This window comes from Colletotrichum lupini, chromosome 6 (genome assembly GCF_023278565.1).
Source record: "Colletotrichum lupini chromosome 6, complete sequence".
In the NCBI taxonomy this organism is placed as follows: Eukaryota; Fungi; Ascomycota; class Sordariomycetes; order Glomerellales; family Glomerellaceae; genus Colletotrichum; species Colletotrichum lupini.
The window spans coordinates 655,033-678,350 of NC_064679.1; the positions used below are offsets into that span (position 1 = coordinate 655,033).

The 23,318-nt window shown below is 51.3% G+C and overlaps 12 protein-coding genes and 1 non-coding gene across 13 annotated transcripts; 6 read left to right on the plus strand and 7 right to left on the minus strand.

The window, feature by feature from the left end:
• Window positions 1-99: 99 nt before the first annotated feature.
• Window positions 100-1,194, plus strand: CLUP02_11663 (uncharacterized protein; the record flags this gene model as incomplete). Its single annotated transcript, XM_049290630.1, has 5 exons — window positions 100-191; window positions 248-781; window positions 833-968; window positions 1,032-1,055; window positions 1,120-1,194. The coding sequence occupies 5 exons, from the start codon at window positions 100-102 to the stop codon at window positions 1,192-1,194; spliced, it is 861 nt and encodes a 286-aa protein (XP_049147775.1).
• A 561-nt stretch (window positions 1,195-1,755) lies between these two features.
• Window positions 1,756-2,073, plus strand: CLUP02_11664 (uncharacterized protein; the record flags this gene model as incomplete). Its single annotated transcript, XM_049290631.1, has 1 exon — window positions 1,756-2,073. One exon carries the CDS (start codon window positions 1,756-1,758, stop codon window positions 2,071-2,073), a length of 318 nt encoding a protein of 105 aa, XP_049147776.1.
• Window positions 2,074-3,043: 970 nt separating this feature from the next.
• CLUP02_11665 (uncharacterized protein) lies at window positions 3,044-4,453 on the plus strand (the record flags this gene model as incomplete). The annotated part of the gene is made up of 1 exon (XM_049290632.1): window positions 3,044-4,453. The coding sequence occupies one exon, from the start codon at window positions 3,044-3,046 to the stop codon at window positions 4,451-4,453; it is 1,410 nt and encodes a 469-aa protein (XP_049147777.1).
• Window positions 4,454-4,702: 249 nt separating this feature from the next.
• Window positions 4,703-6,383, minus strand: CLUP02_11666 (uncharacterized protein; the record flags this gene model as incomplete). The annotated part of the gene is made up of 4 exons (XM_049290633.1): window positions 4,703-4,848; window positions 4,908-5,003; window positions 5,056-6,213; window positions 6,263-6,383. The coding sequence occupies 4 exons, from the start codon at window positions 6,381-6,383 to the stop codon at window positions 4,703-4,705; spliced, it is 1,521 nt and encodes a 506-aa protein (XP_049147778.1).
• A 584-nt stretch (window positions 6,384-6,967) lies between these two features.
• CLUP02_11667 (dimethylaniline monooxygenase) lies at window positions 6,968-8,517 on the minus strand (the record flags this gene model as incomplete). The annotated part of the gene is made up of 3 exons (XM_049290634.1): window positions 6,968-7,699; window positions 7,766-8,327; window positions 8,381-8,517. The coding sequence occupies 3 exons, from the start codon at window positions 8,515-8,517 to the stop codon at window positions 6,968-6,970; spliced, it is 1,431 nt and encodes a 476-aa protein (XP_049147779.1).
• A 323-nt stretch (window positions 8,518-8,840) lies between these two features.
• CLUP02_11668 (uncharacterized protein) lies at window positions 8,841-10,874 on the plus strand (the record flags this gene model as incomplete). Its single annotated transcript, XM_049290635.1, has 7 exons — window positions 8,841-9,283; window positions 9,341-9,572; window positions 9,649-9,744; window positions 9,832-9,866; window positions 9,937-10,045; window positions 10,112-10,599; window positions 10,721-10,874. The coding sequence occupies 7 exons, from the start codon at window positions 8,841-8,843 to the stop codon at window positions 10,872-10,874; spliced, it is 1,557 nt and encodes a 518-aa protein (XP_049147780.1).
• Window positions 10,875-10,941: 67 nt separating this feature from the next.
• On the minus strand, window positions 10,942-11,597 carry CLUP02_11669 (uncharacterized protein; the record flags this gene model as incomplete). The annotated part of the gene is made up of 2 exons (XM_049290636.1): window positions 10,942-11,077; window positions 11,386-11,597. The coding sequence occupies 2 exons, from the start codon at window positions 11,595-11,597 to the stop codon at window positions 10,942-10,944; spliced, it is 348 nt and encodes a 115-aa protein (XP_049147781.1).
• Window positions 11,598-12,014: 417 nt separating this feature from the next.
• Window positions 12,015-12,254, plus strand: CLUP02_11670 (uncharacterized protein; the record flags this gene model as incomplete). The annotated part of the gene is made up of 1 exon (XM_049290637.1): window positions 12,015-12,254. One exon carries the CDS (start codon window positions 12,015-12,017, stop codon window positions 12,252-12,254), a length of 240 nt encoding a protein of 79 aa, XP_049147782.1.
• Window positions 12,255-13,363: 1,109 nt separating this feature from the next.
• CLUP02_11671 (uncharacterized protein) lies at window positions 13,364-14,154 on the minus strand (the record flags this gene model as incomplete). Its single annotated transcript, XM_049290638.1, has 2 exons — window positions 13,364-13,546; window positions 13,624-14,154. The coding sequence occupies 2 exons, from the start codon at window positions 14,152-14,154 to the stop codon at window positions 13,364-13,366; spliced, it is 714 nt and encodes a 237-aa protein (XP_049147783.1).
• A 108-nt stretch (window positions 14,155-14,262) lies between these two features.
• On the minus strand, window positions 14,263-15,016 carry CLUP02_11672 (uncharacterized protein; the record flags this gene model as incomplete). The annotated part of the gene is made up of 4 exons (XM_049290639.1): window positions 14,263-14,354; window positions 14,427-14,522; window positions 14,777-14,821; window positions 14,896-15,016. The coding sequence occupies 4 exons, from the start codon at window positions 15,014-15,016 to the stop codon at window positions 14,263-14,265; spliced, it is 354 nt and encodes a 117-aa protein (XP_049147784.1).
• Window positions 15,017-16,005: 989 nt separating this feature from the next.
• On the minus strand, window positions 16,006-17,765 carry CLUP02_11673 (sugar porter family MFS transporter; the record flags this gene model as incomplete). The annotated part of the gene is made up of 2 exons (XM_049290640.1): window positions 16,006-17,106; window positions 17,166-17,765. 2 exons carry the CDS (start codon window positions 17,763-17,765, stop codon window positions 16,006-16,008), a joined length of 1,701 nt encoding a protein of 566 aa, XP_049147785.1.
• A 3,890-nt stretch (window positions 17,766-21,655) lies between these two features.
• Window positions 21,656-22,985, plus strand: CLUP02_11674 (uncharacterized protein; the record flags this gene model as incomplete). Its single annotated transcript, XM_049290641.1, has 4 exons — window positions 21,656-21,862; window positions 21,924-21,958; window positions 22,016-22,337; window positions 22,401-22,985. The coding sequence occupies 4 exons, from the start codon at window positions 21,656-21,658 to the stop codon at window positions 22,983-22,985; spliced, it is 1,149 nt and encodes a 382-aa protein (XP_049147786.1).
• A 261-nt stretch (window positions 22,986-23,246) lies between these two features.
• On the minus strand, window positions 23,247-23,318 carry CLUP02_tRNA238. The gene has a single exon. It is a non-coding gene; the product is annotated as a tRNA-Ala (tRNA).

A 23,318-nucleotide genomic window follows, 5' to 3' on the forward strand; every position in this document is an offset into this window, starting at 1 on the left:
GAAACTTCCAATCGCCGTCAGATGTGTGGCCGAGGCAACTTACGTAAGGAAGAGGCGTGCCGAATTGCTTGATCTGGAATCGGTTTTGAAGATGAGATCATGCAAAGAAGAAAAGAAGTCTTACGGTATTCTTCTAGTTTCTTCCTAATCTCAAGCAGGAGTTCGTACTGTATTGAGTCCGGGTCTTCTGCGTGCTGCTTCATCACCCGAAAACTAGATTCGTATTCCCGTCGTATGGAATTTGTAGAGTTTCTGTCCTCTTCTCTGGTATCTTCCAGCTGCTGTTCAAGATCTTGGAGCTCAGACTGAAGACTACATTCCAGCCTGATCCTATTTCAAGTAAAACTGTTCTCATCGTGAGCGCAACTTTCAAGATCTCCTGGTGCCATCGCCCTTTACCTTTCAATAAGACAGACCCCTTGGGTTTTGTCGCATCGGTTTATGGGATCATATTCTCTCTTTCTGAGGCTCAAAATGCTTTTCGAATAGCATTAAGTCGCTCTTTCGAAAACGTGGGCGCCCAAGAGAGTTTACGGCGATCGGCTGCCTCGATGACGATGCTCAAGTTCGTGTATGTAGACTTTGGCCCTAAGGATCTCTATTATCGCATAGAGGCCGAGCCGGCCGCTCATAAGCTCGAACTGACTGAAGAATTTCACCTGGCCCAACTAAACAAAAGTCTCACTTGTCCGAGTGACAACAGATTGCGGAAAAATTATTTCAACCACGTGGCTGGAACGCCCGAAACGGTAATGCAGCGACTGAGGGATATTGAACAAACGTTGGTTGAAACTCAGGCTCTGAAAATCTTACGAGTGACTAACCGTCATAGCCTCATATTGCGGCGTATTGAGAGACTTGTCGTCAGATCCGAACAACTCCATTTGAAACGAGAGGCGGAGAGCAACAAAACACAACAAGCGGTAGCAGAGATTGACCAAGCTCTATCACTATACAAGTCACATATGGTAACGGATGGGAGAACACCGGATAATATTATTTAGCAGGCGTTAGCCGAAATCGGCTACAAGTTGGCGAAAATCAGCTCATTATCTGTAGGCGGAGATGCTTCAGACCGAACTTTTAACGAGCTTTCCGCAGCACTACAATCAACCATAGACAGATCTTAAGGCTTTGGACGGAACCGAGTCGTTTCTCTATTCGTCATACCAAAGCAAGGGGCCGAGGATGTGATAGCTAGAGTCGTACTCGACACCGGCGTACAGAACAATTAGATTAATACGAGAATACTGGATAGAACGAATGTGACATATGATGAGAGAGCAGGGGCACGTGAATAAAATGGGTGAATCGGGAGTTTAGGCATTTGGTTAAACCTATCATCTATCTCAAGAAGGCATAATGATACCTTTCATCTTTTCCGCAGCAATCCCGTGATCGAGGCCTTTCCGAAGTGAGCCGCTTGCCTCGCACCTCTGGACAAGACAGATCAGTTGCTGAGCAAGACCGAACGAAAAAGGCGGAGGAAATAAGAGGCTCCGTTGCCAGGTTGTATTCTCTACTCGCCCATGTCCCAATTAATTCGCTCAGAGCAATGGCTCTACGATTGAAGTTGAGCAAACATGAAGACATGATGGCAATCGGGCCTTTCGAGGTCCAAACGTTGATAACTTTTACTCAACACGGGACCAGAACTTACTCAAGAGGTGCGAGAGTGATCTACATTATCTGTATCAGGCCACAATACCAAGCATAGACTCTCAAAGTTGTGCTATACGAAGAGATCATGAGATCATGAATTCCCTGCTCACACAATCGCTGAGCACGCTCTGCGTCGACCTGATATCGGCCCGTCGCATTGACTACGAGCAATGCCCGAATGGAAATTGCTTGAGAACTTCTTGGCGAAAGGTTGACACTCAGAGCAGACATGTCAACTTCATGTTGCGTTCTACTACAGAGAATGCCATGGGCAGCTGTAGAGAGAATGATTGTCGTCCGAGCTATGCGCTAGAGTGGCCGTGTACCGTGTTTACCTACAACCGTGTGCTTATCAGCAAAGTTTGGACCACGGTTACCAGGACGCCATCGGATGGTTTAGCGCCCGGTTGACGGCATACGAAGAATTAGCAAATATAGGTTCGGTATGCTGAGATTGTTTCTCGTCAATATTTGCAAGGAGCTGAAGTTGAGGCAAGAATGCGGTAGCATAGAATTAAGCTCAGAGGGTATGATGAGAGTATACTTTGAGACCAAAAGAACAGGCTAACAGCCATACCGAGGCAATCTGCAAGCGTCAGCGACTCTTCGAGTCATTCTTTGTGCGGGGGAACGAGTAAGTTGGCAACCACAGTACGCTTGGCGCCATGTTGTGGCGCTTTGGTGAAGCTAAGGTGGCATCCCGCGGGCTTCCATTGAAGACCCTAAACAAAGCCAGCCTACATTATGGACTGGGATAGACTTCAGCGGTGTCTTGGGTGGGATGTATGATGGCTAAGAATGTTCGGACAATTTCACTCGTCCGTTCGACTTTGGGACGGATTACACGGGAGGAACTTGGGTCTTGCGCTAGACACCCTGCGATTCCTATTGCAGTAATCCTAGCAGCACTACCGAACTCTAAGATCAGCAAGACATACAATAGCACCGAGAATTGGGCATTTCCATTCGTTCCCCCACCTGAGAGATCGACAAAGAATCCCCCAGAGCTAGCTGATCGTCAAGTTCTCCAGCTCCCCCCAGAGAGCTTGCTCACAACACCTTGCCTAAATCCGCTCAACACGTCGTTAGGTGCAGTGTCACGGATCCGCTCTAGGGCCTCCAATGCCGGTAGCTTCGGACACGTTGTGGCGCGCACACTTTTCACACTTTGTTCTAGTTCTTACCTCATTTCAGTCCGATGTAGCTTGAGATATAAGTAGCTCCGGATCCTGATCCGAAACTGAGATCTTGAACTCTCCAAGTCATCAGCTTCCAAAAACAACCCAATTCATTCTCTCCCAAATCTTCAGTCTTTTCTTTCCTACTTAATCATTAGCAGGACATTTCTAATTTCACAATCCTTCACATAATAACTACAACAATGCGCTCACAGATTCAGCAACTCGTCCTGGCCGCAGCTCTGCTGCAGTCCGCTGATGCCGCCCCGGCCGGCCTTCTCGACGGTCTCGGAGTCGTAACCCAGCTACTGGCACTTCCGACCAACTATGTGTCCAGCTTGACCGGTGTTCTTGGCACGAAGCCCGGGAGCGGCGTCGGCGCCGGAGTGCTCAACGTCGGAGATCTCCAAACGAAGCTCGGATCGATCTGGAACACGGGAAGCACTGGTGACTTTTACGGAAAGCTGCAAAAGCAAATCGGCCAAGGTCTCGTCCCGAACAACCTCCTCTCTAGCTTCCAGGGACTTCTCGGCACTGGCCTTCTGGGTAGCTTGGACCTGGCCAACAATGCCAACAAGCTGATTGCTCCTCTCAACGGCATCGATTCGACGAGCAACAACAATCCGGTCAACCCGGCCAAGTCTGTCTACCCCAAGAAAGATGCCTCGGATGCGCCATACACCCTCTCCGAGCAGCAGCTTCGCCAGGCCATCTACATTCCCCAGACTTTCACCTACGGCCAGAAGCCTCCTGTTATTTTCATTCCCGGCACTGGTGTCTACGGAGGAGAGACCTTCAGCCCCAACTTGTTGAAGCTTCTCACGAACGTCCCTTACGCAGATCCCGTCTGGCTCAATATTCCTGGCGCTCTTCTTGGCGACGCCCAGGTCAATTCTGAGTACGTCGCTTATGCCATTAACTACATCAATGGCATCAGCAACAAGAACTCGAGCATCATTTCTTGGTCTCAGGGTGGTCTAGACACCCAGTGGGCTTTCACCTTCTGGCCTTCTACCCGCAACGCTGTCGCCAACTTCTTCCCCGTATCTCCCGACTTCCACGGAACCGTTCTTGCCAACGTTCTATGCCTTTCACCTGGCAACGGAGCCCTCAACGCTCCCTGCGATCCTTCTGTCATTCAACAGCAATATACCTCCGTTTTCATTAACACCCTTCGTTCCCGTGGAGGAGCCGACGCCTACGTTCCCACAACAACTTTCTACAGTGCTATTCTCGATGAGGTTGTCGAGCCCCAGCAAGGCACGGCTGCTTCCGCCTACCTGACCGATGCCCGCCGTGTCGGTGTCACCAATATCGAGGTCCAGTCTGTCTGCCCTGGCCGCCCCGCTGGCAGTATCTACGGCCACGCGACGATGCTCTTCAACCCCTTGACAGCCGCACTGATCAAGGATGTTCTTCAGAGAGGCTCAGGACCCGCCAAGATTAGCAACATCAACCTCAACGACGTTTGCAAGGACTTCATCGCCCCTGGCCTGAACCTCGAGGATGGCATTGCTACTGCTGGTTCGATTGTTGCTGCTGGCATTCGCTTGTTGGCCTACCTCCCGAAGCTCATTGCCGAGCCCACCCTCATGGCTTACGCACGTTCTTGAGCACTCTCTTGTGTAAACAAGATGTATTCTCTAGAGAGGCTATACTTCTTATGAGAATGAGGACGAGGTTAATGCGGGTGCTTGGGACGAAGTAATGAAGATGAGGGTGAGAATGAAGTGAATGTAAATCTTCTTTGTAACACTGTAATTAGATGTACAATTGGGTATAAATAGACGTAATTAGAACAGTTGAACATCGACCGCAGTTTCAACATTGGGGCGCTCATTCCACACGTGCACTAACGCCATTTAAATGAAGAAATTTGTGAACTCCATGGCTCGTTGAGTCTTGATTGGTTTGTGAAGGTATGAGTATGATTTGCAAAAGATCAATTCTGGATACCAGAAAATCCCAGAAGGCAAAATCACATCTTCGCATCTCTCCCAATACCCGTCTGCCCCACAGCAAATTCCTTTCTCTCATCCACTGACAACCTCGTCTCGGCTAGTTCACCAGTTTGTGACTGTTCCTCTACAGCTGCAAGTCTGTCGGTCTCTTCGACTGGGACGTGGTCTCTGACCACCAGCCACGTAGGATAAACGGCCAAACCTACATCGATTAGCATCATCTTCAACTTCATCATGGACTCTGCATGGCTTACCCAGGAGTATAGTGTTGACAGCAAGTGGTACTCGACCTCCCTTCCACTTCTGTGTGTTCAAGCCAAACGAGACAGCCTGGGAAAAGCTCTCCTGGCCTCTAAGAATACCCGAGAAACGAGTGAGCTCCGAGATGTTGTCCGTCTTGGTAGCAAGAAGGTAGTAAAGCCAGCTCTGCAGTGCTTGACGGGCGAAATCCCACAACAACAGCACAAAGAAACCCTCAGTAAATCCCTTATCTTCCCAATCGTACGCAGGTGGGTTGCGGGTGTACTTCTCTTGAATGACCCAGCCGTAAACCCACGCAATGACGTGCCATACAATGACGTAGTAGAAGCCAATAGTGATGCGCTTCTTTACACTGAATTTCTTGTAGTCGAGGAGAGTGCTAATCAGCTGCGATGACAGAAGCGTGCCGAAGTTGCTAACGAAACCGATGAGTGCGCGAGCTCGGATGCCGAAATAGTAGGCTTGAAAGTTTCCGCTGTACTGGTTGAAGTAGGCAGCCCAAAAGATGGGGAGAAGCAGCAGGATGTCTTTGCGCTTCGACACGCGGAGCAGCTCTCTGAACTCGGCCTTGAACGACTTCTCGGCTTTGATAATAACTTTGCTACCGTCGGATCTTTGGACCTTCTCCGGGGGAGATAGAGCGAGGGCAAGGGGCACGCTGAGACATTGTAGAGCAACGAAGACCAGGTAGGTCTGGTATCCAACCTTGCCCTTCTTCTTCGCAGCCGCATCGTTGTTGAGGGCCAGAACGATGGCTCCACCGACAAGAGGACCACCGGTTCTGAACCAGAGCCAGATGTTCATGTACTTGCCACGCTTAGACGGCTCTGGATATCCAAGAGCAACAGCGCCCTCGGAGGCCCAGAACAAGCCGGCAGAAATACCGCAGGCGGCAGCTCCAACAAGAACGAGCCAGACGTTGCCGTAACGGTTGTTGGTGTACAGTCCAGCGGAGTAAAGTGGGTAGCCAACAGCTCCAAGCAACAGCGTTCTTGAGAGCCCAATGCGGTTCGCGATGGGCCCACCGAATAAGCACAGGAAGGCCATGAGTCCGAAGACAAGCGCATTGGCGGCATTGACGAGGAATGGTTCCTGGGCACCACCTGCGCCGAGGGCGTTCATCGCATTCCACAGGCCAGGGGCCATGAAGCCTGGGTGATGTTAGTAATTGCTACTCTGACAGTGCACATGGCTTCATACCAACTCCTCCGATCACGAAGGCATTGAACAAGGTGCTGTGGTACCACACCCGCTTCACCGGTGGGTCAGAGACCGCATCGTGGACGTCCGACGACACGGACTTGGGTGATTCTTCGGCCATCTTCACGGGTTCTTGGACTCGAGGTTGACGAACTTCATTCACATACGTTGCTTAGAACCATCGTTGACTTATATGATAGCTCGTAGCCTCGGCTACCATCGCCACTTTGACGATGTTCTGGCCATCTCATGTTCAAAAGTCCCTCCAAATTTTTTCCATAGGATGAACTCCTCATTCTCTACATGAATGACGAATATGCTAGTGCAACGTTGAACCCACCGTTCAAATGACAATCGTGCAGCTCATTCGGCAGTTGATCATCGAGGTCCACTAAACTCCGCGTGGGTTCCTACCCCTCGGTCGAACTCCGTCGGAAAATTAACCGTAATGGGTAGGTCTATCGCGAATTCGGCTGGGAATAACACGCAAAATCGCCTATAGATCTCGCGTAGGAACTGGCGTCTTGGCAATGAGAAAAGATGGGAAAGCATTTGGTTAGAAAGTTGCGCTTATGAGCGGAACAAAGCTTGTCAAAGCAAGGGAAATTTCCTCTGTTATTCTAACACAAGAGTCTAGTGATTAAAATCCACTTGAAGCCGAAGCAACATGGTCCTGTGTGCTCCTACGGTCAATGTGCATCGAGCCTACAACTTGGACTGGATTTTCTTTGCCTCCTCTTCCTTCCTCTTCAACTCCTTCCACCACTTTTGCTTCAGTGCCAGAACGCCGAAGCCCAACAACGCCCATTCATCTTCCCACGCAGGCAACTCATAAGCATCCGTGTCCGGTGCAGGAGGTCCGGCAACACCTCGCAAAAACTCGAAATATTCTGAAAAGTCGGGCTTGATTTCGTGGAACTGGGACGTCGACCCCTTGTACTGCAGTCGCTTCACTTCCCACTCGTCCTGCTCTCGTGGAGAAGGCAGACCGCCTCCCCGGTTCGCGAAATAGCGAGCCACGGCAACGGCCTGGTACTCGTAGACACGGAACGAGATGGCCGCCTTGACTTGTCCAACGACTGTGAGTGACGGATCCGCGATGTTAAAGACGTGTTGGTAAAATCCTGAGAGGCGCCCACTTGGCGTCACGGGATCGGGACGCAGGAAAGGGTAGGAAAGTCGATAGCCGGTGCCGAAGTGAACTTTCTCGATACCGTCGACTTCACTGCCGTCCGAGAATTTGACTTTGACGGTGTTTCCAGATCCAACGGACACTCGTGTGATTTGCGGCTTGAGAACGACGTTGGGTAGTTCCCATGCATCCTGAAGAATTTCATTAGAGCCTCGCTGCGAGACATAAAGGGGCCCAGACACGATGCTGTGAATCTCTGAGACTGTGTCAGATGCAGAAACGTTGCCGCCGACGACAACGACTTTCTAAACCCTCGCGTTAGTCATGTTCATTCATCTCATTCACGGAGAAGGATAGAAGTAAGTAAGTACCTTGCCAACGTAGTCCTCAGGAGACCTGTAAGCCTTCGAGTGCTCAAACCTTTGAGGCAAAGCAGCAAAAGTCTCTTTAAGACCGTCAATATTCGGAACGAATGGTACACCGTAGTGCCCGGTGGCCACAACAACGGCATCGAATGTGTCTTGCCACCAGTAATCTCTCTTCTGGTTCTTCAGATAATGTTGAGTTTTCCTGAGAGTCAATTGCCATTTCTTGCTCACTTTCTCCACACGCTCCACATGCGTATTGAAAGTGAACAAGTGCGAAAACGGCTCTGCAATCTCCTCGAGGTAGCCAGCGACTTGCGCGAAGGGATGCGTCGGGTTCCTCTTGCCAAAGCGGTTGATGGAAGAGGCCGAGTTCACATCCGGAAACGGCTTGTAGGTGAACGCCATCACTTGGGAGCCGACATTGCTGTCCAAGGCGGGATAGAGACCTGTCCGAGCCGTGACATTTTCAGATGCTGGTGGCAGTGACTGTGGTAGCTTGGCTGGAATTTCTCGCACAGGTTGCGCCGAAGATGGCGAAAAAGGTTCTGGCTGCTCATCGTAGATCCTGGAGGCATATGTCAAATCGAGTTCAAGCATTTTATGATGTGGATTGCATACCATGTGCCACCGATGCCTTCTCTTCTGTCGAACAATTGGATTCTTTCGAAGACATTCTCTTCACTCAAGGCTTTCACAGCGGAGATGCCAGAAGGCCCAGCACCGATTACTGCGACACTGGAATATCTGGGAGCCATGGTTTGAAGTCGAATGCGAGGATGCCGTTTATTGAAAAGCAAAAAGCAAAAAGCTTGGTGAATCTGTTCCGACAATTTACGCCAAGTGAAGAACATATAGCCTCGAAAGCTCTGACGAATTGGTGTTGCATATGACGTGCTTGCACAACACTCAGAACTAGATGGAGATAGTGAAAGTCCCACCGAGGGCTTATCGCCATTATTTCCTTTGGGAGCTCGACTTGCATGTTTCGTTGGGGCTCTGATTAATACGATATGCTCCTCATCCAGTTATTACTTTACGTTGAGATCTGGGCCGAGAGTCGAGAGACCTTGAAGACGGTATGGAGGCTTTCAGCTTTCATGTCAATTGGTTAATTGATAGGCAGGAGGAATCTCATAGAACAGGCATCCTAGCTGATATTCAATGTTGTTTCTCCTTAGATCGTAATCTGTGTGACGTGATTGATGGATGCTTGCCAGAGCCACTTCGCGCAATCCTTCCCTGCTATGTCGCGACAAACGCAGCAGACAATAACAGCCTTAGAGGGGCAAGTCCTATCTGTATCATGCAGTCGGAAGCATTAATAGGCGACTTCCTATCAAGTACTACAGCCAAGCCTTTCTACTCGATTCCTCGGCCATTTTCTCATCAGGTTCGCATATCAAGTCTGCATTCATCAACCTCCGATCATGTTAGACATACACTTATTGATTCACCAAGCACATGGAGTTCCTCGAAACATATTCTCTTCGCTTTCCTCGGAATATGCGAAATGAGAGAACTGTTCAGTCAAACGTCTCACAAGTAACGTCTACGACTTGCAACACATTGAGCGTTCAGAGTTGAGTGTAACCAGGTGTTCAAGGAAGACCAGACATGCGATTGGCAGGTGGGAGAGTCAATTGATTTCCGCATTTGTTTGCAAAGTAAGCGGGTTCAACTTCCGCTTCCAATTTTACTCAGCTATTCTGTTATCAGGATCTGCGGGAAAACAAAGACTATCAAAAACGCATCTCCACTTGCGTTTGTCAAATCGACGGAAAGTTGTCACTTGTCGGCTCGTCCAGCTCAAGTCAGCTAAAGGTCTTAGAAAGCCAGAGCTACTAAAAAGTCTGAAAAAATCTGTATCATGCCAAATCACACGGAAGATTGCATCTCGGCAATTGGATGACATCCTGCGGAAGGCGCGCTGGACTTGGACTTCCGAGATGTGTTTCCTGATCATTGCGCGATCACATGCTTTCGTCTTCTGATACATCAATATTGAACTAGAAAGCTCATGATACTATAATCATTACCGTGAATTCTGTGTTGTGAATCACTATTAACAGACACATGCTGGCCTGAGTAAACCCTTGAGACTAAAGTCCATACATGTATTGAGTCCCCAAGCAGAATCCTGAACCTAACTCCGGATGACACCTCAACTTCTATAGCGATGCTCGTCACATATCTGGAGCTCATGATAAAATTCAAGTCGATTTCGATAATTTTCTGCTCAGTCTCTATCGAGCGTTGACACCAGCGACCTTTGACAACTTGTTGGTGAAGTCAAGAATCCAAAGGGCTCTCAACATAAATTATCAAGGCATGGCGGATGGCAAGACTTAGGCTGTCGATACAAAGAGTCTGGTCTCTAATTCTTCATTCCCCAAACCAAAAACAGTCCATCAAGAGATGGAATCCGATCACGAAGCGCTCGACTGTTCGAGAAGACATGCAGTGATCCAAATCGAAAGGGCGGCGGCGGTGGGCCCAGCATCGGCAGCTTTCGGAAAGGCAATGCTCCACCAACACGTGGCAGCCCGAACTGATGTGCCCCGCTCCAGCTCCCGCTACCGGCGTCGACCCGGGCCTGCGGTATGCGGGGCAAACAGCTGGTTGGATTCCTCAACGGCTCAAAGGTCGACGGACTCGGGGATAGCGCTGGGTGATCTTCAGCCCGGCTTATTTACTGAGTCTTCCTTTGGTCCTTACTGCGTAACTGGAGTCTTTCCTGTGAAGCTGTGTCAGGTTGAGATGGCATTAGGGCTCCGCGACACCCTTCCGTCTGGGCAACTGAAAGATCTCAAGCAGCGGATCATTGGTGGTTCTGTTGTGTGAGTGTGTTCCGATGTAGATGAATTGAATAGAGAAACATTACTCATCACCTGGCTAGATTATCAAAGTCAAACGCGACCAATGTGACTTATCGTAACCACTTTTTGTACTTATTTGTAGTGAGATTGCTTTCAGTGGCCTCTGCGGGCGAATTTTCGTCGCAGTTGGCTCGTTCACACCTAGGAAGACTTTCACATGCGTCATTCGTCCCCTGCAGACGCATGTTTCCTGCCCCGACGAACCCCATCGAATCCTCAAAAATGTTCCCGGCTGAACTAAACAAAGAAGCCAAAGGACTAGGGGTATAGGCGCGAGGTCACATTCTCACTCCATGTTTCTGTCTAGCGGATAGGGCCCATAGAGGCAAGCTGCAGGACTGCGTTGTGCGAGAGAAGGGCGTTGGACGCCGCAAGCCAGTCGGAGAGGCCCGTTGGTTTTGGGCCCTCGGTCTCCCGGCTCCACCCCGGGAAGTTCTCTAGTTTTCATTAGGCAGTTCTGACGGCAAAGACGGGCTCCATAAAAGTCAGGCCACCTCGACCCCATCCGCCTTGAATCATTCCCTCCTTTCTCGGGGCTTCCAGCCGTCACTTGACATGCTCTCGTTTGCGATTTTGCGGTACCTAGACATGGTTGCCGAGCATTCGGATACGCTTGATACGCCTGGCCAGCCATTGCTTTGCAGTTCTTCTTCTCTTCTTGGTGCTGGTTGTTGGCGCTATCCGAGGTCATGTTCAAGGCTCAGGCCAGTGACGAGAACCAGCAAGAAAGTTACAGTTACAACTAACTTACATGAACGCCCCCACGTAAGGTACTCGGCAGGCGGATGTACCATAATATGTGTTGCTCGTGTTACTCGGCGTGATCCTTTCACAAGCCCTGTGCCTCCCTCCATGTCGTGGGAGCCAACCAACCCGTCCAAGTCCGAGCGTGCTCGTCGGAGGTCCCACCTTGCCGCCGGGCCGCTGTCGGTGAGGTAATCACCTGGGGAGGTTCCCATTGTCCCAAAAGGGTCTTTCAGGTATCATCCCCGGGTTGCCTCTCGAAGAATAATTTCTGCCCGTTTCCTTGCCGTCAATCGTCGAACTTCCTCTTCTACACCACACTTTTTCTTTTTGTCCTTAATCGTTTTTCTTCCTCAATAGACCAAGTTCCTCTCTCTTTGCCTTTTCTTTTTACGACAGATCGGCCACGTATAGATCCAGGCCATTACATCTGCAGAATCATAAAACCAAGTAAGCCGTGATCATCCTACCTAATTCTCGCTCGGGCCAAGATACCCCGCGAGGTCGCAGTCGCATTCGCTGACCAGGCTCGCGTGACTCCAGATTCCGAGCAAACCGAACACTTCGCAACAAAGAAGTGAGAGTCAACAACACTCAATACGCACGTAAACACCAACAAACAAACCGCAACAATGGTCCTCATCACGCGAGCCATCTCTCTCACCAACTTCCTCGTCGCTTCGTCGGCCCTCGGCTTCCAGGTCTTCGTTCTGTACCCATGGCACGAGCAGCTGTCCCACGACTTCGAGGAGCTTAAGAAGGAACACATCCGCGTTCTTGACTACGTCAAGGGTGTCGACGCCGGCCTGAGAAAGGGACAGGGCGGTGCTCCCGCTGGTCAATCTATCCTGGAGAGACTGGGCTACAAATGAGCGGGGCCAATGGCCTCTTTGGGTAGCCCTCGGACTTTTCCTTCTTTTTCTTTTGGGGTTCAATAAGGGTCGGTCGGTCTGTCTATCTGTCCAAGTTGTCTTTCATTTCCACGATTGCATGCGATACTCCCTGAGAGCGAATTCAAAAAGAGCTTATTCCCCCAATTCGCAGCAGCCTCATTTTGTGATTGTTCCACAACATTGCGGACCGTCTAGTGAGTCGTCAATCTCTGAGATGCCACGTTGGATCGGCAACAGCCTCAACCAGAAGCTTCGATTGGCGCGATATTCTTGCAGGAGTGAGGAGACGTGATTGAATCGCCCCAAACTCACATTCAAGCGATTGGAGAACTGGAGTAACTCAGTACACCTCATTAAATGAGATCGCCTGCCGCAACAGAACTCGCTCAAACCACCGATCGGACACCACCAAGCATCCCGTGGGGGGAGACCCGCTTCACCGCCGGCAAATACAGCAGCTCCGGAGCCCGCTCCGGAACTGCGCCAGCGAATCGACGCGAAGATGAGCGATTCAAGCACTCGATGCATCTCAGGTCACTTATACACCTTGCGCGATGAGACTTAGGGCAGCCTGAAGCTTACCTCGCCCGGGTTTGGCTCATCCAGAGCGCATCCGGAGCGGTCAAGAGGGAGCACGCAGCACCTGGTTCTGTCTCACCCACCTCGAGGTCTGATGAGCGTGGCTCTCATTTCATACATATGTCCAAGAAGCGCTGGCTTAATTTCATGAGGCAGAAGTCGGACCGACCAACAGTGCAGCCATTTTTCATTGTGATGCGTTCACGAGGCTCATGAAAGCACTTGGTGTCTCATTTGATCTCATTCAGCCAGACGAAGCCATATTGCTCACGCAATTCAGCCAGTCTCAGCTACCTATGCTAGGGTATCGCGAATTCCAGAGTGAAGCATCAGTTTTCGTGGGCCTCCCTCCCGTCCTTGCCCTTCCATATCAGTATTGTAACGCCCGAGGTTTCTGCTTCTTCGATCCAGCCCAATTTTATCACGCGACTTGTAACTCCTGAATTGGCGAATCATTTCGAACGTGTCACTCAAAGAAAACGCCATCGTGGTAATGCTATGGTGCTCGACTAGGCGTAGCTCTCGGCCTCGGCGGGCCAGGTAGCGACCCAGGCGACGCCGAAGATGAGAAGCCACATGATGAGCCAGGTAGCGTAACGGCCGCCATTGCCAAGGCCGATAATGCTGCCGACGAGGATGGCGGCGTGAATGAAGGCGGTGACGAGCAGGAAGATATCGAAGTGCCAGCGACCCTGGGAAAAAACAAAAGCTCATTAGCTGTGGTCCTCTCATCTCACCAGACCCCACCTCATCTCAGACAAGTACTTACAACCATGACGCCCAAAACCTTGCGGCGACCCTCGGCCTGACCGATGACGGCAAGGGCCCAGGCGATGAACAAGAATCCCAAGATTCCGAGAATAATGTCGAGAATCAGGCTGACGATCTGAGCGTGGGTAACGTCGTGGACGATGCCGATGATGGTGATGGCGGTCCGAATACCGAGAATAATGATCATGCAGATACGTCGAAGGAGCACAGCCTTGTCGGAGGTTTTCAGGTTGTACGACTCCCAGGAGAATGCCCAGCAAGTACGCATGTTGGGGCACATGCGATTCTGGATGCTGCTCTGGCCGGCGGTAGTACCACCACCAGCGCCAGCGCCCTGCTGATCGCCGTAGGCCATGATGTCGCTGTTGGTGAGGCCGAGAAGGGGCTCAAGCTCGTCGTCCGAGTCGGAGGTGAGGTCGCCGGGCTCGAGGGTTGTGCGGTAGGTGATCTCGGGCCAACCACCAAAGTAGAGAAGAGCAGGATCGGTGCCGGGAGGCGGGGGGAAGATGAGCTGCGAAGGGTGAGGCATGGTGGGCGCTTCTTATATTCCTGTCCCCCACACAGACGGGTAACGGCCACAAGCGAGATGGGGAGAAAAAAATAATTGTCTTGGTGTTTGCGGATGGGGATCCCTGTGCTACGTGGCGCAGCGGAGGTTGTGCGAGGGTAGATGGTTTGGGGGTGGTGATGGGTGGAAGAAGAGGGTCGTTGGTTTCATTGCAGGGGAGGCTTGCTACCTAGGTAGCTTCGCCCAGGAAATCCATGGTGGGTTTGTTTATGATTTATTTTTCTTAATTGGACGAGAGTTATCGCGGTCCTCTTCTTGAATAGGCGGGTGCAATGGCTCGAGAGTCCAGTTGCTCTCGCCCTCTGGGGTTGTTGACGATAGCATCACGACTAAGCGATGTCGTGAGTTTCAAGCGGGAGTCGAGTGGTTGTCCAAGATGACTTGTGACTGCTCGAAGTGGGACTCAGCCAAATGGCAAATACTTCCTTCATTTAGACAAAGAACTGAAGTTTACCGTATAGTTGCAGAGTAAAACGTTTCATGCCGGTTCACAGCAACTACAATCTTTACCAAAATCATCACAGACAAAGACTTCTCAAGTTTGTTCGTTATCTTCGGGGTTTGGGCTTGTGGTTGGCTTTACCGGTGTAAGCCACCAAGCTGCGTCCATTGGGACCACCACCACTGACTGCAGGGGACCATGTCTCTCCAACAGATTTTAAGCTTAAACCATCTATCAATAGACAAGCCACCGTGGATCACTTGTTGGCTCTGGGAATAGACACCTGTCTGACAGCTCCAAGTCGTGGAACAGACGAACCATGACTGCAATAGACATGACGCCCCCTCCATCTCGACCTTCGATGTTGAGAATTAGGGCCATGAGACGCTTTGATTTCAGGGGATGGGACCCTCAATCTAGCGACTTCAGCCCTGTCCACTGTGGAGGTAGTAATTAATTAGGCAACGGCTTTCGGAAGCTCTGGCGTCTTGGCACACAATCCTCACGGATAGGTAAGCTTTGTAATTGCCTGCACCAGCCACATCCTGAATCCTTTGGTGAAGGCTTCCTAGAAGTTGTACCCAGGTCTTATAGGAGGAGTGTGCTGCCTACCTTAAGTTTTCATAAGTCCTACAGTGGAATCTAGAAAGAAAAGAGAATGAGTCACCCAAAGTTCTAGTCTAGGATTCCATCCTAGGCGACAGGAATTTGCAGCGCATTCAAGAAAGGTTTCTCATGCCCCTGTCACGGAGGTGGACTCCGATTACTAGTATGAATCTGGTCCGATTGGACCTCGTCGCGGCCAAGATACACCGAGCCATAGGGCTACGCCGGCCGGCTTAGAATGCCCGGGCACGTTAGGCAGCCGGGCGATCCCTGTTCTCATCCGCCGCCCCGCTTCCCGGAGCTCGGAGAGAGCGATCGCTGAATACTGAGTCCAATGAATGATGGCTTTTCTCTTCTGCTGGTCGCAACTTCTTCGAGTTCAACCTTGCTATACAGCAGGTAAGCAGTCTGGTACGTTGAAAAATAGAAGTTAGGGGCATTCCACAAAGACTTATAACAGGTGACTATTGACATCGGTGAATTCATATGGGTGAGTTATCTCATGTTAAATCCATCATCTGGAGATCTCCCCAGTTAGCAAGTAATTACTAGTCGCGGGGAGCCATTCACAGTCTGGACACAATAAGACGAATGTAGAATGATTGAGTAACGAAATTTATGAGATTAATCTTTGACAAAAAATCTAAAGACGATATGTGTGCAAAATGCTTGCTGCTGAAAATCCAAACCCTTCTCTGATCCAATGGTATACGTAGACTAATCCCGAAATAATCCATCCTTCACCTTCAGTTTCTCAAAAACTTCTATGCTGAGGCAGTCTTCTCAATCTGGCTGACGGCCGCCATGGACTCCTTCTCGGAAATTCTGTCAGTGGACTGAGCTCCGTGAGTGAGACCAGCAATCTCGGTCTTCCTGAACTTGCGTGCCGGAATGCGCTGATCAAAGAGAATCTCGAGCTCGCCATAGGTGCGGCCTCTAGGCTCAGGCAGACGGAACCAGGTCCAGACGAAGCAGATAGCACAGCTGACGGCCCAGAAGAAACCGATCTTGGCGCCCCAGTTCCACGCAGAAGGGTTGAGCATCAGCGGGGTCAGGATGTTGGTGGTGATTCCGGTGATGTTGTACAGGTTACGCGCGAGCACGACAGTCTTGGTTCTCAGGCGGGTCGAGCTCAGTTCAGAAACGAGAGAGTAGCAGACGGGGCCGACAGTGCAGTCGTACATGAAGGTATAGACGAGGAGCAAGCTGCCGATGGCCCACTGTGCAGCGACGTTGGACTTTCCAGCCAAGGAGGCGAAGCCAATGGCTGCGAGAATGGCGCACATGATGCCCTGGCCAGAGAGGTAGAGAGTGCGTCTGCCAAAGTGCTGCATCAGGAACCAGGAGAAGACTGTGCCGAGGGCGCCGAGAGCGTACTGGGCCAAGGACATGGTGAATGCGTTCTCCTTTGCCATGCCGGCTTGCTGGTAGAAGTATGTCGAGTATCCCATGAACGTCGAGCCGCAAAGAGTCTGAATGGCCCATGTGACGCAGACGATCTCGGTACGGCGAAGATCGGTGCCCTTGAAGCAGTCGATGTAGCTTGTTCCACTCTGCGCGGCCTTCTCGAGCTCGTTGGTGTGGACCATCATGGAAATGGTCTCGTCGGCGTTGAAGTTTTGCTGTTGGTTGCGGCTGGTGAGGCGGATGAGAGACTTCTTGGCGTCGTCGAGGCGCTCCTTGCGGATGAGCCACCAGGGAGATTCGGGAGCGAAGAAAATGCCGATGATGAGGGGGACGGGCCACATCCACTGAAGGGCAAAGGGAATCTTGTATCCCCACTCGTCAGTACGGGTGATGACACCTCGAAGAACACCGCTGGCAATGAGTTGACCAATGACCCAGCAGAGATTGACATAGGTAGTCTGAATAGAGAGTTAGCGATTAGCCCAAAAAAGGATCTGGCGGGAATATTGTGGCTCACAAGGTAGGCTCGCAGATGTGTGGGGCAGACCTCGGAGGCGTAGGTGACAGTCAGGGTCTGGAAGATACCCCATGGAATACCAATGAGCATCTCTCCGATCAAGAGCTGGACAAGGGTCTCGGAGAAGAAGATGATGAAGATGAATGCCGTAACGCCAACGAGGCCACCAATCATGGTCTTGCGGTATCCGTATCTCTCGGCAATGATACCGTTGAGGAATAGGCCGGTGATCTCGCCGACAAGCGCGCCGTTACTGAGGCCAGCCTGCCACGCCGCAGTCAACTGATAGCTGCCGTCGGGCTGGATCTCACCAAACTTGCGCTGGAAGACGTCGTAGGCATAGAGGTTGCCGATGAGGGTCTTGTCGAAACCCTCCATGATGACGGCGGTGCTGAAGAAGAGCGACCACATAACGGCCCTGGGGTAGAGCTTGATCGATGCCATGAGGCCCATACTGAGCTCGGCCTCGGTCGCTTTAGCCGCCTCACGAGCGAGCCCGGCGGCGTCGGCGTCGGCGATGGACATGCGGCGGGTGGCCTCCGAGTCGATCTGGATGGTCTCGGTCGGCGCCCTGCCCGCGGATGATCCGATGTGCACCATGGTTGCGGTGTACTGGTGTAAAATATGGGGAATGAAGAAGGATTGATCAACCGGGGATGAATGTGGGTTCGGGCTCGATCTTATAAGATCAGAGCGGGTGTTCTGAGACTCCTGTCAAGGGGAATCGAAGATGCTCGAGCTTGAGTTGTTGTCAATCCCAATGAAGTTGCTGAAGCTGATGTTCTGAAGATGTGTTGAGACTGGGGATATCAGATCATCTTATATCTTGTCTAGACGTTTGCTCGATCAACCTGATGCTATGCGCCAAGGAGGTGGTGGTGATAGTTCTTCCCGGAGAAGCAAGGTAGTCGATTAAGCGGCGCGGCTTCTCACTGGCTCGCTCAAATTCAATTCCAAGGTGGCGGAAAGAAGGTATGTATGATGTTGACGTTATGGACCATCCGTGTCTTAAGTCGCCGCACTTCAATGCGAGAAGACAGAACCAAAGAACCCCAAGGCTTCCTTTTCGCCCGTCCCCCCTAGCAGTCTAGGACCCAAGGCTTGGAATCCGGGACTAAGGACCACGCTATGCTCCACTTTCTCCGCGACCCATTGGCTCGCGCGGGGAAAGTCGAGGGATGGATGGTCTGGGGTTGGAGATGCAGTGTGGTTGGTACTTGTTTGCTGGTTGGGGATTGACAGCGAGATGTCTCGAACGGCTGGGTCGCATATGGATGTGGATGGGCCAAGTATTGGGAAAGGAAAGGGGTGGGAGGGTCACGGCAAAAGGAGAAGAAACCCACATCAGACAAAGTACGGGATAGCATTGCTTAGGCTCTGGCGGACACTTCTCGCCTCACCCAAAAGGAGAGAAAAACTGTCAGCCCAAAACTCAAAAAGACAAGGCCACAGAGTGAGACGGTAGTGCCAGCTGGATGTCTAGACTGCCGTACCGTACACTAGAAGTGTTCGCCGGCGACACCGCGTACATCCCTGCGCACATGTGGCGTACCTGATGCTGCTTCGGGTCAGCGAGCCTTTCCCACCAGGGAGTAGCTTGGTAGGGATCCTGTGCAAGAATCCATGTCTGACGAATGGCGGCACAGAGAACATTCGGCGATTCCACCCACCGGCAATTGGGGCGAAGATTTCTGCGAGATTTCGTATGGCGGGACGGCCAATAGGTCTTCTTGCCTGACGTCGCTGAAACTAGGCATCCCTGCCACAGACACTTGCAGATGGGATGACTGTCGCTGTGGGTGTTCTGGGGTTGGCGTTGGTTGCTCCTGTTGGTTCAAATTCCCTTTCTTTACGATCCTGACAGTTGGGGGCTGCGAGTGAGAGGAGAGATCTAGCAGCGATCGACCCCCATCAAGTTATCCCACTATTGCCGTACACTACTGCGTACGTGTGCCGTATCCGTACCAACTCCCAACAGACAAGCGCCTTTTTCTTAGCAAACCGCCTGATGATCGAACGGCGAACGGCAGCGTTCTTCCCCGCGTAGCCTCCCGCAGATACATCAAGAATATTGCGGGACGCTAGGCGGGGATTGGTGCCAGAGTTCCAGCGATTGGCCGGTACCGTCTTTACGCAACGTTGAAGGTTCGTTGGTCTGGTCTCTGGTCTCTTGTTTGAGTCTCTGGCGGGGGTACGGTGGAGTGAGGATACTTGGGATTTCAAGAAGAAGGTTGGGCGGGTGAGCGCCCCCAGACTGAACGAGTTCCAGGTCCGCGAAACTCAAAAAAGCACACTGGCGTATCACGCGCGAGCAGAATTTCGCTGAAATTAGGAGCTCCTCTCAACCATTCCCTAATCTTTCTGCCCAATTTCGTTCGGCGCGATGCCGGCCTCACCTGGATTCCTGGGTCAATCGTCGAGGCTCGACCAAGTCAACAGCATCTCTCCCCACGGGGACAATGTGGAACAAAGAGGTCGAGTCCGGGGATGGAACTTGTGGTGGACACAAGATCAAGCAAGCATCCGACAGAGCCAATAAGTCCCCTTTCCACCTGCCACGTTGTCGTCATTGCTCGCTTATGCGACATCCCCCCGCAGCCCATCGTGATCATCCCGAGTCTTGGCCCTCCAATCATCTCCAGATGTAGAAACCAAGCTCAACGGATAGATCTTACACGTGCCTCGGATATCGACGGGCAGTCAGCAAATGATCGAATCTTCTGCCCAAATCCATCGTATCTAAGTGACACGACAGGATATATGATATATCTCGATTTCTTCAGGGCAATGCATAGTGCGGCTCGGTCAGATCTACAGTCAGATCCTTAGACAGACAACCGCAAACCTGGCCAACCCAGATTTGAAGGCGGCTTAGGGCGAACTCATTATCGTGTCAATGAGACGTGAACCTAGAAAATGACTAGCAATTGAGGCTGACGAAGGCTACCACACAAGACTGCCGACGGGAGTGACAAGGATGGCACGAGTATCCCGCTGTACGATCCGGATAGGATTATCGCGAGTCACGAGTCACGGCTCCGTTCGATGTGCACCGTAAGTGGAGCCATAGGTAATCGGGTTCGGGCCTAAGCCCATCGTTACCGCAGCATCAAAATGGGGCAGCACCAAGTGGCCGGGTCCGTCTCATCTCCACGGCTCCGATTATCACATGCTAGGCCCGCCGGCTGTCTTCCGAAGTTTCCGGAACCCCTGAGCCCGGACCCGTCCCCGGGCACCAGGCTCCGCCCCGCACCAGTCACGGAAGCGGTAGAAGTAGTACGGACAGAATACCCCGCCATCGGGAGAGCACAGCAGAACTTGGCCATTGTAGAGATAACAATAGCCCATAGTCCTGTGTGTTCCTGTCGCAATCCATTCATCTCTTAACTACCCGCCTAATGAAAGTCAGGTTATCGTTGCCTTATGCAATCAAAAGTATGGCTCTATGGTTCTGACACGACAACATGATCACGGGTTAGCAGATAATGCATTGGCTTCACGACTTGGGGCGGAATGATGATTATTAGGAGTTGAACGCCACGCTAAGCTCAAGGACAACGAGCGGGTCTGCTTGAGCAAGTTCGCAGACAACCCCTGGGCATGGATGGAGCCTACTTTGAGACTGTGGCTGCCACAATCCATGATGCGCCATTGAGCTAAGCTTTTTTGAGGGATATTTATGATGGCAAGAAGCGTAAGAGTCACCTCGTGCAATGTTCATTCGCTTTGATGTTGAGAATACCTACGATATACCAGCATCCGGTGTCCCTCTGTGCCGACTATTCAATCATCGATATCAAGGCAAGTAGTATTGGATCCGGCCGTTCTTCGTATTCGTGTCCATGGCTCTGCGAGCAGCACGGACAGGTCAGACCGGCGCCTTTCCACAATAGGCTCGAAATATGGGTCTCCCGAAGACCGGCAATTTCATCAGAAAGCATGGTAAAGCGGAATGATGCCTGCAGAAAGGACAGAACGTTTCGAGAGATATCCACAAATTTCATCAGAATCCTCCATTGAGTGAGGACACGGCTCTACGGGAGCGAACGGGTTGTTGCATCATCTTCGCGATCCACCGTCTTTCCCATTTAGGCAGGGTTGACGAATCAGAGAGACTCCAGAGCTTTGCCCGAGTTAACGGTTCTGGCATCCGCAGTGGGGGTAGAGAGGCGCATTCGTATTCGGATTTGATTGCCATCGAGGAGCTTATCACGTATTCGTGTCTGACATCTCAGCCTTCCTTACTGTGTGAATGATAGAATCAATATGTCCAACTTATTGAATTGATGGTTGAAAGCAACGTTGAAGAAAAATCACTTAAAAGCAGAGGAGACGCTCGTGTTGATAAAAATGGATGACAACACTTCGAGAAGTACATCTTTCAACAACCTCTGCCAAGTTTCTACCAATTCTGGGCATCGCAAATCAACCGTTTCCAACTCGATTACAAGTCACAGTCATCTACAAATCCGACCTCGTCATTCATCATAATGGTTGGAACTATTCCAGAGGAAGGGCAGATGCTCTTGGCCAGAGATGCCACGTTTGAGAAGATTCTCCACAAGGGAACGTCCAAAGACGTCGGCATGTCAGCAATGTTGAAGAAGGACTACGAAGCCCAGAAGGCAGCCACGGACGAGTACTTCAGTCATTGGGACAATAAGAGCGCACAAAAAGAAACGAAAGAAGACCGTGATGTACGTCCAACATTACGACCACACTTTTACCCAACTTTGCCTAACTATTGCTACCATACAGGCTCGTACAGCAGATTACGCTTCTCTTACTCGGCAGTAAGCTCGATTCTCACACCAATAAGCAATCCTGTGGTCTAATTGTTGGCTTTCTAGATACTACAACTTGGCGACCGATTTCTACGAGTATGGCTTCGGCGAAAGCTTCCACTTTTCTCGCCCTTCTGCCGGTGAATCTTTCAAGCAGAGCATCGCAAGACACGAACACTACCTCGCCCACGTTATCGACATTAAAAAGGATATGAAGGTACTGGACGTTGGCTGTGGCGTGGGCGGACCTGCTCGGGAGATTGCCAAGTTCACAGGGGCGTACATCACCGGTCTCAACATCAACGAGTACCAGGTGGAACGGGCCACGAGGTATGCTGTGAAATCAAAGTTAGATAAGCAGGTCCAATTCGTCCAAGGCGACTTCATGGTATAAACCCTTACCTTCGATAAATCACACCTGCAAGCCTAACTAACAACAAATGCTCAACAGAACATTCCCTTCGAAGACAACACCTTTGACGCGGTCTACGCTATCGAAGCCACAGTCCACGCCCCGTCCCTACAAGACGTGTACTCCGAGATCTTCAGAGTCCTCAAGCCTGGTGGCGTCTTTGGCGTCTACGAATGGGTCATGACGGAAAAGTACGACAACGAAGACCTGCGTCTGCGCAAGATCCGCATCGATATCGAACAAGGAGACGGTATCGCCAACATGGTCAAAGCATCAGAAGCTGTACGCGCCTTCCAAGCAGCGGGCTTCGAGATGATCCAGAACGAGGACATGGCAGAGCGTCCGGATCCGAGCCCGTGGTACTGGCCGTTGGACGCGGGTAGCTGGAGACACGCGCAGACGGTGGGCGACTTGCTCTACACCTTCCGCATGACTGGGCTGGGACGGGCTTTTACGCATGGGTTCCTTGGACTTATGGAGACTTTGAGACTTGCCCCTCCTGGGATGATGAAGATGTCAGATAGCCTTTGTGTCGCTGCTGATGCGCTTGTTCTTGGTGGCAAGGAGAAGATTTTCACACCCATGTACCTGATGGTAGGACGCAAGCCTGCGAAACAGGAGTAGAGGCTTGCGCAGCCATTTCATCTTCCCACTTCGACATTGAAGCAAGACTAGAACTATAGACCTTTACAAGTTAATAATGCCTGGCAAGTTGCGTTTCACATCTTCTTTGTGAAGGTCCCTGAAGGGGCCCGGGGGGGGGGGGGGGGGGCGTGATCCGACTAGAACTATAATAAGGAGCAGAGAATGAAGGGCAAGGAACATGCAAACAAAGGCAAAAAAAAGCAAACGCCAAAGCAACCAAGGCTCCAGGAAGCAAAAGAATGGACGATCTGGGAATCGAATCCAGGACCTACCGCATGCTAAGCGGTCATTATACCATTAAACCAATCGCCC